General features: G+C 40.1%; 1 protein-coding gene across 1 annotated transcript; it reads right to left on the bottom strand.

Annotated features, from left to right (window-relative positions):
- Positions 1–315: 315 nt before the first annotated feature.
- On the bottom strand, positions 316–1,922 carry LOC137651081 (lysine-specific demethylase 5B-B-like). The gene is made up of 2 exons (XM_068384218.1): positions 1,686–1,922; positions 316–921 (listed from the first exon to the last, which is right to left on the bottom strand). Exons 1-2 carry the CDS (start codon positions 1,920–1,922, stop codon positions 316–318), a joined length of 843 nt encoding a protein of 280 aa, XP_068240319.1.
- Between the last annotated feature and the right edge of the window lie 9,294 nt (positions 1,923–11,216).

Here is an 11,216-nt window from a genome sequence, read left to right as displayed (position 1 = left end):
CTTTGACCAGATATGCCATACATTGTACATGAGCTCGAAAAAAAACCGTTGTTGGCCATTATGTTTATTTTACTTGCTGGATATGATGGGAGTAAATTCTAGGGTTTTATTGCATGGTTCCTCATCAGCTGAAAGAGAAATTTTCAAGTACAGAAAGGCACATCTCAAAACAAATCACTGATTTATCATTTATTTTTTTTACCCTAGGGTACATCTGTACCCCAAGGTAGCATACAGGCAAAAAAAAATAAGGGTAGCATTCTAGGGTTGTAAAGCAACTAAAAATAACCGAATTTTGGGGATGTATTCATTAATTTATTCTTTTTTCTTTGATTGTGAGATTGAATTACATTTAAGACAACTCCATGAGGCCTTGTAATTTTGTATTCCAAGGCAGGCAGTGTGGTACCATTCATAACAAGAGTCGCACTCGACCACTTCACGTCCATCTGCCGTAATTCTTGTACATTCTTGACATAGCCATGCCCCTGGAATGTCGTCCTCCTTTGCCTTAAGTGTTGCATGAAGCGTTGTAATTGCATCTTCATCCATATATTTGTGAACACATTCAAGTGCTTGTCTTTTCATGACAAGCATGCCAGGAAGCTTTTCTGGTCTTGTCTCTATTTCATCTTCGGTGACTTGTATTCCTTCTGCTTCCACCCTTCTGACAGCTTTCTCATCTGCAAACATGAGTAAAAGGACTTTCTCCTCTGCTGGAATATGTAGGACTCCCTTTTGTTCAGGATATTGCTGCTGCTCTTTCACAGATGCGTTGAACGGTTCTGCTCCATTGATGTCATCTTCTTGCCTTAAACTGTTTGTGTCATTTTGTTTGTAGACCTTCAAATTCACTATGTGGTACAAGTTTTTTAGTTCTTTATTTGTTGCAACGTTTTTCAGTTTTGCGCGTTCTTTTGCCTACTTGAGAAATAACTTCATATGGACCTAGGTATTTTGCTTCTAGTTTTCCTCCCATTCGGTGATTATTTTTATTGTTTTTTAATAGTACTTATGAGCCCTCAACTATTCCACTGCAATTAGATGTATGTCTTGCATCATAGTTCTTCTTTTGCCTGTTTTGAGCTTTAGCAATATTCATAGTTATTTTTTCATCAGCTGCCTTTTTTTCTGACAACACTCTCTCTGTCAGCTCTTTAATAGTCTCTGCTGTCGTTACTCTAGTTCCTACCGCTTCATATGACTGAGTATCTAGGTAGACTGGAAGCACGGGGTCTCTCCTAAACATTGCAGTGAAAGGAGTAACACCAGTGCTGGCATGGACTGAAGTACGATATCCAGACAGAATTCTTTTTATGTGCAAATCCCAATCGTTCTGCTTTTCATTAACCCATTTGATAAGAGCTCTTTCAAGTGTTTGATTAAATCTCTCCTACAATCCATTTGTTTGTGGATGATAGGCTGAAGCAATTCTGTGATCTATCTGTAACTTGGCACAGATGATATCATTCAGTTCGTTGACAAACTCTCTTCCTTGGTCGGTGATCAAGGTTTCTATACAGCCAAAGTCACAAACGGTATCTAAAAAGAACTGTGCAACTTCTGCTGCAGACTTGTGTTTTAAAGGTGAAGCAACTGGAAATTTTGTAAAGTAGTCTGTCATTGCTACAATATAAGTGTCCTCTCTCTGTCTGGGGCAGGGGTCCAATCAAGTCCATTCTAACCTGAGACCAAACTTTTTCAGGAACATAAACTGGATGTAACTCTGGGGCTTGCATTGCTGGTTTATTACTTGCTCTCTGGCACTTGTCACATTTAAAAACATTATCACTAACAAGTTCTTTGATGCCCTTGAAATAATACTTAGCAGTAATTTTTCCAATGGTCTTATCCCTTCCCATATGTGCACCACCGAAGCCTTCATGACAAGCTTTGATGACTCGGTTCACGTCCGTTTTCATCGAACTTGACGTAACTGCACTTCATTATTTATTTTTCGTTTATGCATTAGATATCCATCTTTAACACAAAAGGGTTTGCACTTTTTTTTCTAATATCACGCTTTTCTTCTTTGTTTAGTCCATCAGGATACTTTCCACTATCCAGATATTGGTAATATGTGTGGTAAGTGAGCTCCTCCATATTCTGACGCACGTGTTTCCACTGCTACTACTCGGACAATTGAGTGTGAAGCATCTTGGCGCTAAAATTAGAAGGAAAACAGACAAAAAGGGAGAATGTCAACAGCCCTAGTGATGGTAGTTTTATTGTGATGATAATAGCCGCAGCCATAGCCATAGATTTATAACAACAGTGGGGTTGGGGGAATCCAATTTTGGAGAAAATGGTTTTGCCTGTATAATATATTAGAACTCCATACACAAGTTTTGGCAACTCTTTTCTGCCAAGGCTAATGTCCAAATTTCCATTGAAGGATATTGATTTCCTAAAAAATATTTCGCATCTTTGGCAGATTTGGAAAACATCATCTGAGGGATGAATCAATTTTCCTTTATCTTTCAACTGAATTAGCCTTTGTATTGCATTATTGTGATGGGCAGTTAAGCAATCCAAATAGCCTTGATAACGCAAGGATTTCTTCAGTTTATACACAAGAAATCCTGCTATGTACCCCACAATATCGCTAGAATAAAGTGATAAGGTGTAGGAATGTAAGAGTAATCTTCGTTATGACTGCTTTCATCTAAACACCTATTCTCTATTATTCTGTTCTTAGGAGAAGATTTATGTATGTCAACCGAGTTATGTAGATGTGTAATATTGCTTGAATAATTCTAGAGGTATGCAATTACCACGAAGAATATTCTGTATATCATTAAGAATCAGAATTTTCTTATAAGCAGCCGAAAACTGCATGGCAGTAGGATCATTATTACAACCCCATACTTCTTATTTTACCAAAAAGAAAAAAATCTCAACATATTCTTGGCTCATTTTATGACGGTAAAAATTTCATTTTTAGAGTAACACGATCAATTAGATTATTCAATCACATAGCTTTAAATGCCTAATATAAGCTTCAGCCTTCATCATTAATTCTTTAAACAAACATGTATTTTGTTGTTGCATTTCAAGATTTAAAGTTACGTCTGCTCAGAATTTTTTGAACTGAGGATATATAGGCCTAAACTAAAGAATTTGATTGCTCCCTCACATCCTTCGAAATCAGCAAGTTTGTTTTCTAAGCAACATTGCAAGGGGTTTGATACGAATTCACTAAGAAACTGAGCAGCACGCTTAAAATTCATTGTTCTTTTTATCCACGCAATATGATGTGACCTCAATTTATTGCCTAAGTTTGTGCAATTTGTGCGGCTTTTCTATGAAATCCCATTGAATTTGATTCCCATGGCAAACGAAAAAAAAAAAAATATTGGTTACCTCCACCAAGCAAAGGGGGGAATCTTAGCCCAGAGGGGGGAATATTATCCTGGGACAAAGTTCCCCCGGGGGGATATATATCATGGGCCATATTTCCCCCGGGGGGAACTTCGGACGGGGGGAAAACAAATGAGGAGAGGTGGGGGGGGGGTGTTACAGTCTACGTCTATTTTGACAGGTGGCGTCACTATTCACCTCGTTGATTGACATAATTATGATAAAATCCTTCGTACCAAAACTATGCAAGAGAGATAGAAAAGTAAAGTATCATTATTGGACGAAATTGAGGGTGTCATTCTGGTTCGTTTGAGTCCTTCTTAATGGATTGGGAATCTTGGGTTTCATGTTTTAGGCTCGTTGACTCTATGCAGAAAATGATCGATATTGAGCGGGACTCGAACCCCTGTCCCACAGATCGCGAGGCATGGACGTAAGCTACTTATGGCTAAAAAAAAACTGTGGTATAGGAGCAGGAATAAGAAATAGTTAGAGAGAGAGAGAGAGAGAGAGAGAGAGAGAGAGAGAGAGAGAGAGAGAGAGAGAGAGAGAGAGAGAGATTTCAACAACAGACCAAAGAAAGCCTGTTGCTGTTTTGCTGGATAACCGGGGGACGTCAGTGACAGGATACTCTCTTTCTATCCTGCCTGTCTCGGAACCCCAAACCGAGAGGTAGTCCTGAATCGGAAGACACCCAAGAGGAAGGATCCTCAACGGAGTCGATTTCTTAGGGCTTGACCCGACCCAGGACTCTCGGAAAACCCGAGTCTCTTTACTTTAGGTTATCCAGGACGATACAGACATCAATGCCATTACTCATCAGAAAATATTTTCCATATCAGCAAGCTTCATTGTTTTATGCAATGCTTATTAATTTATTTGATAAATTTATATTATTTGATAAGCGTTAATAATTATGAATTTAGATGCTCTTAACATTGACTATTATTATAGCTACGTAGGAATTTTAAAGGATTTTTTTCTATCGAAAAAGTCAGAAGTATTTTGGCCAAGTGCAAAAAGCCTGTGATGTCATCAATCCAAAATGACATTCCTGAAGTACACTTACCTAAACATGATATTTTCATTATTAGAAATTCTTATGAGGAAATCTATTCCGTTATTTAAATTAAATACGATTAAGAAAAAGAGAGATAAATTATACTGGGACTAAGATCACAATCTTCACTAATCTGTTTACGTGACTCCGCCCAAACAAACTCTTTCTTAGTCCCTTTGGACTAATTGTAACACCAAATATTGATTATGGATACAAATGTTGGTTTTTATATAGAGTTTCTTGGAAACAAAACTTAATTATGATTGTATTTTATAAAAGAGAAGTCTTTTAATAATAATATTACTGCTGTAGACATCGGTGGCATTTTCCATTCAACAACTTCAACTGAATACATAGTACGATTCTCGTAAACCAAAAAAAGCTCTTATTTCATTAATTTCTAAGTGATAGTGAAGAGTTTGGAAAGCAAAATTGAAGAAAGGAATGGAGAAATTGTGTAAGGCTAAAAAGAATAATGAAAAAAATGATCGTAAACAAAATAATTCATTGTGGGGTAAAAGCCTTGAGCCTTAAGAGGATTGCATCCGACTTAAAATCCCTTTCTGTCTTTCCAGTGTAATGGTCTGTTTTTCCCCCCGTCCGAAATTCTCCCAGGTGATAATATGGCCCAGGATATATATCCCCCCTAGGGAACTTTGTCCCAGGATAATATTTCCCCCTCTGGGCCAAGATTCCCCCTTTGCTTGGTGGAGGTAACCATTATTTTGGACAGGGGAAAAAAAGACCATTACACCTTGTCATAAAACTAAGTCATTAATTTCTTTAGTTTTAATGTTTTTAGAGTGCGCAGTTCAACATTACCTCTTGCCAGTACAAGTTCATGACCTGGGAAGGGAGTCTGGGGGCTTGCCCCCAGCTAGGGGTTGTGACCTGGGAAGGGGGTCCGGGGGCTTGCCCCCGCCTAGGTGTTGTGACCTGGGAAGGGGGTCCGGGGGCTTGCCCCCGTCTAGGGGCTGTGACCTGGGAAGGGGGTCCGGAGGCTTGCCCCCGGCTAGGTATTGTGACCTGGGAAGGGGGTCCGGGGGCTTGCCCACGGCTAGGTGTTGTGACCTAGGAAGGGGGTCCGGGGGCTTGCCCACGGCTAGGTGTTGTGACCTGGGAAGGAGGTCCAGAGGCTTGCCCCCGGCTAAGTGTTGTGACCTGGGAAGGGGCTCCGGGGGCTTGTCCCCGGCTAGGTATTGTGACCTGGGAACGGGGTCCGCGGCTAAGTGTTGTGACCTGGGAAGGGGGTCCGCGGCTAAGTGTTGTGACCTGGGAAGGGAGTCCGGGGGCTTGCCCCCGGCTAGGTCTTGTGACATGGGAAGGGGGTCCGGGGGCTTGCCCCTGGCTAGAGGTTGTGACCTGGGAAGGGGGTCCGGGGGCTTGCCCCCGTTAGGTGTTGTGACCTGGGAAGGGGGTCTGGGGACTTTTACCCAACTAGGGGTTGTGACCTGGGAATGGGGTCCGCGGCTAGGTGTTGTGGCCTGAGAAGGGGGTCCGAGGGCTTGCCCCGGCTAGGTGTTGTGACTTGGGAAGGGGGTCTGGGGGCTTTCCTCCAGCTAGGGGTTGTGACCTGGGAGGGGGGTCCGCGGCTAGGTGTTGTGGCCTGGGAAGGGGGTCCGGGGGCTTGCCCCCGGCTAGGTGTTGTGACCTGGGAAGGGGTTACGGGGGCTTGCCCCTGGCTAGGTGTTGTGACCTGGGAAGGGGATCTGGGGGCTTGCCCCCGGCTAGGAATTGTGACCTGGGAAGGGGGTCCGCTGCTATGTGTTATGACCTGGGAAGGGGGTCCGGGGGCTTGTCCCCGGCTAGGTGTTGCGACCTGGGAAGGGGATCCGGGGTCTTGCCCTCAGCTAGGGGTTGTGACCTGGAAAGGGGGTCCTTATTCTTCCTCCCTCATATTAGCAGTACTTTCCAACAGTTTGTTGTTAAGTAACTGCTTTTTAAGCAAATCTAAATGAGGGCCGAAAGAATAGCCATAAAAAACTAAAATGTTATAATGATAACGAAGTAGTGGAGCAGGAAAAAAGAAAGAATTGGAGAGAGAGAGAGAGAGAGAGAGAGAGAGAGAGAGAGAGAGAGAGAGAGAGAGAGAGAGAGAGATTCAACACCAGACCAAAGAAAGCCTGTTGCTGTTTTGCTGGATAACCGGGGGATGTCAGGGACACAGGATACTCTCTATCCTGCCTGTCAGAGAGGGAGAGAGAGAGAGAGAGAGAGAGAGAGAGAGAGAGAGAGAGAGAGAGAGAGAGAGAGGAGAATTCAACAACAGACCAAAGAAAGCCTGTTGCTGTTTTGCTGGATAACCGGGGGACGTCAGGGACACATGATACTCTCTTACTATTCTGCGGCCTTCCCAAGACGCATCACTATCAAACCCATGTTTGGGTCTTGTACCACTATTTTTGTCTTTTTTTCACTTTCTAGAGATTCTAGACGACTTCTAATGTCATTTTGTCCTTCTTCCACTACTTTTAGTGAAGTCTGAATGGATTTTAATAACTCTTCCATCAGGAGAAGCCTGACTGCATAACGAACTGACTGACATAATAGATGCGCAGCGGGATGCACTGCGCATCTACAACAAACCAAATATGTTTTTCTTTTGCCTTAACTTAACAAGCACACACACACACACACATATATATATATATATATATATATATATGTGTGTGTGTGTGTGTGTGTGTATGTATATATATGTATATATGTATATTTATGTATATATATATATATATATATACATAATACATACATATACCAAGGCACTTCCCCCAATTTTGGGGGGTAGCCAACATCAAAAAATGAAAGAAAACAAAAAGGGGACCTCTACTCTCTACGTTCCTCCCAGCCTGACAAGGGACTCAACCGAGTTCAGCTGGTACTGCTAGGGTGCCACAGCCCACCCTCCCCCGTTATCCACCACAGATGAAGCTTCATAATGCTGAATCCCCTACTGCTGCTACCTCCACGGTCATCTAAGGCACCGGAGGAAGCAGCAGGGCCTACCGGAACTGCGTCACAATCGCTCGCCATTCATTCCTATTTCTAGCACGCTCTCCAGCCTCTCTCACATCTATCCTCCTATCACCCAAAGCTTTCTTCACACCATCCATCCACCCAAACCTTGGCCTTCCTCTTGTACTTCTCCCATCAACTCAAACCTTGGCCTTCCTCTTGTACTTCTCCCATCAACTCTTGCATTCATCACCTTCTTTAGCAGACAGCCATTTTCCATTCTCTCAACATGGCCAAACCACCTCAACACATTCATATCCACTCTAGCAGCTAACTCATTTCTTACACCCGTTCTCACCCTCACCACTTCGATCCTAACCCTATCTACTCGAGATACACCAGCCATACTCCTTAGACACTTCATCTCAAACACATTCAATTTCTGTCCCTCCATCACTTTTATTCCCCACAACTCCGATCCATACATCACAGTTGGTACAATCACTTTCTCATATAGAACTCTCTTTACATTCATGCCCAACCCTCTATTTTTTACTACTCCCTTAATTGCCCCTAACACTTTGCAACCTTCATTCACTCTCTGACGTACATCTGCTTCCACTCCACCAATTGCTGCAACAACAGACCCCAAGTACTTAAACTGATCGACCTCCTCAAGTAACTCTCCATTCAACATGACATTCAACCTTGCACCACCTTCCCTTCTCATACATCTCATAACCTTACTCTTACCCACATTAACTCTCAACTTCCTTCTCTCACACACCCTTCCAAATTCTGTCACTAGTCGGTCAAGCTTCTCTTCTGTGTCTGCAACCAGTACAGTATCATCCGCAAACAACAACTGATTTACCTCCCATTCATGGTCATTCTCGTCTACCAGTTTTAATCCTCGTCCAAGCACTCTAGTATTCACCTCTCTCACCACTCCATCAACATACAAGTTAGACAACCACGGCGACATCACACATCCCTGTCTCAGGCCCACTCTCACCGGAAACCAATCACTCATTTCCTTTCCTATTCTAACACAAGCTTTACTACTTTTGTAGAAACTTTTCACTGCTTGCAACAACCTTCCACCAACTCCATATAACCTCATCACATTCCACATTGCTTCCCTATCAACTCTATCATACGCTTTCTCCAGATCCATAAACACGACATACACCTCCTTACCTTTTGCTAAATGTTTGTCGCATATCTGCCTAACTGTAAAAATCTGATTCATACAACCCCTACCTCTTCTAAAACCACCCTGTACTTCTAAGATTGCATTCTCTGTTTTATCCTTAATCCTATTAATCATTACCATACACTTTTCCAACTACACACAACAAACTAACACCTCTTGAATTACAACACTCCTGCACCTCTCCCTTACCCTTATATAGTGGTACAATACATGCACAAACCCAATCTACTGGTACCATTGACAACACAAAACACACATTAAACAATCTCACCAACCATTCAAGTACAGTCACACCCCCTTTCTTCAACATCTCAGCTCTCACACCATCCATACCAGATGCTTTTCCTACTCTTGTTTCATCTAGTGCTCTCCTCACTTCCTCTATTGTAATCTCTCTCTCATTCTCATCTCCCATCACCGGCACCTCAACACCTGCAACAGCAATTATATCTGCCTCCCTATTATCCTCAACATTCTTCCATAAACTTTCAAAATATTCCACCCATATTTTCCTTGCCTCCTCTCCTTTTAACAACCTTCCATTTCCATCTTTCACTGTCTCTTCAATTCTTGAGCCAGCTTTCCTTTCTCTCTTCACTTCTTTCCAAAACTTCTTCTTATTCTCTTCATATGACTGACCCCACCTTAGGTCAGCGGCCCTCTTTGCCTCACGTACCTTGCGCTTTACTTCCACATTTTTCTCTCTATATTTTTTCATACATATATATTTATATATACTGTACATAAAAATATGTATGTATATATATGTATATATATGTGTATATACATGTATATATATATATATATATATATATATATATATATATATATATATATATATATATATATATATATATATAATTTATATATATATATATTTATATACACTGTATATAAAAATATGAATGAACATATATATATATATATATATATATATATATATATATATATATATATATATATATATATATATATATATATATATATATATATATATATATATATATATGTGTGTGTGTGTGTGTGTGTATATATATATTGTAATATAAATATGTATGTTTAAATATATACATACTGTACATATATATATATATATATATATATATATATATATATATATATATATATATATATATATATATATATATATAATGTATAGTATATCCCTTTTTCTGTCCGGATAATAAAGAGTATTTTAGAATTATAAGAAAGAAGAACCGTAAATCTGGATAATCTTCCCTTCTAAAAATCGTACTTTCAAATACTTGATGAAAAGTAATATAAGAGAGGTTTGAAACAATTTACCCACAATAATATAAATAAAAAATATAAAAATCATGAAATAAAATGTCGTTAATATTTATCACTGAATTAATAATAGTGAAGGAATATCTTAAGAATAATGGATTTTTTACGACAGAAACTACAATATGGCTTTCATGTTTAGACCTTGCTTCATACATATAATTTTAAAGGACATAGGTTAGAAATGTATTAATAAGAAGCAGAAATAACCATAAAATCAACTTTGAAGAAATGTCTCTTTTTTTTGGGGGGGGGGGTCATATAAGACATGCTAATGTCTCCCAATCGTGAAAGTAACATCTGTCCAGACCGAAAAAACATTAAATCTTGTTGACTTTACGTCCCCCCCCTTACCCCTACAACTGCCCCATTCCTACCCCCATCCCCCCCCCTACCTTTTGAAAATTATTATTATTATTATTATTATTATTATTATTATTATTATTATTATTAATTGCTAGGCTGCAACCCTAGTCGGAAAAGTAGGAGGATATAAGCCCAAGGACTCCAAAAGAGAAAATTGACGTTAAAAGATTCTGTTTACACATGTTGATAATGTTCTTTTGAACGGCCTTAGTAAATTAATCCTTTTTTTGTTCATTTTTTTTTTTCGAGTCGAAGATAAGAGAAAATAACTTTTAACGTTCGGCCAAGACTTTCTTGATTAATTGGGATGCTCGTGTTTCATGCTTTATGCTCGTCCTCTCTCTCTCTCTCTCTCTCTCTCTCTCTCTCTCTCTCTCTCTCTCTCTCTCTCTCTCTCTCACATTGTTTTCACAGATAAACCATCATTTCTAAAATAATTGGCCTAAATTTTGTAGAAAATATAACTAAGAATCTAATTATAAATCCAAAGAAAAATGTGTATTAAAAAAAATAATTTGAATTTATTATACATTTATTACCCATAGTCTACCCATGTATTTCATCCTTGCTGAGAAAGTGGATTGGTTTAAAGGTAACTCATGAACGGCAGAGCCAAAGGACGATGACAATGCCCTAGCTCGCAGGACAATACCCCCGAGAGAATGACTGTATACCAATATGATCAGCACACAAGCCCTCTTTCCACCCAAGATAGGCCCAGGTAGGGGCAGGAAATGGCTGCTGATGACTCAGCATGTAGATCTATAGCTCCCCCAAACCCTCCTCCTTAGCTCACAAGGATAGTGAGGTTACACCGACCAAAGGAACTAACAGGTTTGAGCGGGACTCGAACCCCAGTCTAACAGATCACCAAGCAGGGATATAAGCTAGTTAAAACTAAAAAATCTATGGAAAGAAAAATGATAAGTCATGTGACGGAGGTTCAGTGAAACT

Source organism: Palaemon carinicauda, chromosome 12, assembly GCF_036898095.1.
Source record: "Palaemon carinicauda isolate YSFRI2023 chromosome 12, ASM3689809v2, whole genome shotgun sequence".
NCBI lineage: Eukaryota > Metazoa > Arthropoda > Malacostraca > Decapoda > Palaemonidae > Palaemon > Palaemon carinicauda.
The sequence above is the reverse complement of the archived record's forward strand: the minus strand, read 5'-3'. Positions and strand labels throughout refer to the sequence as shown.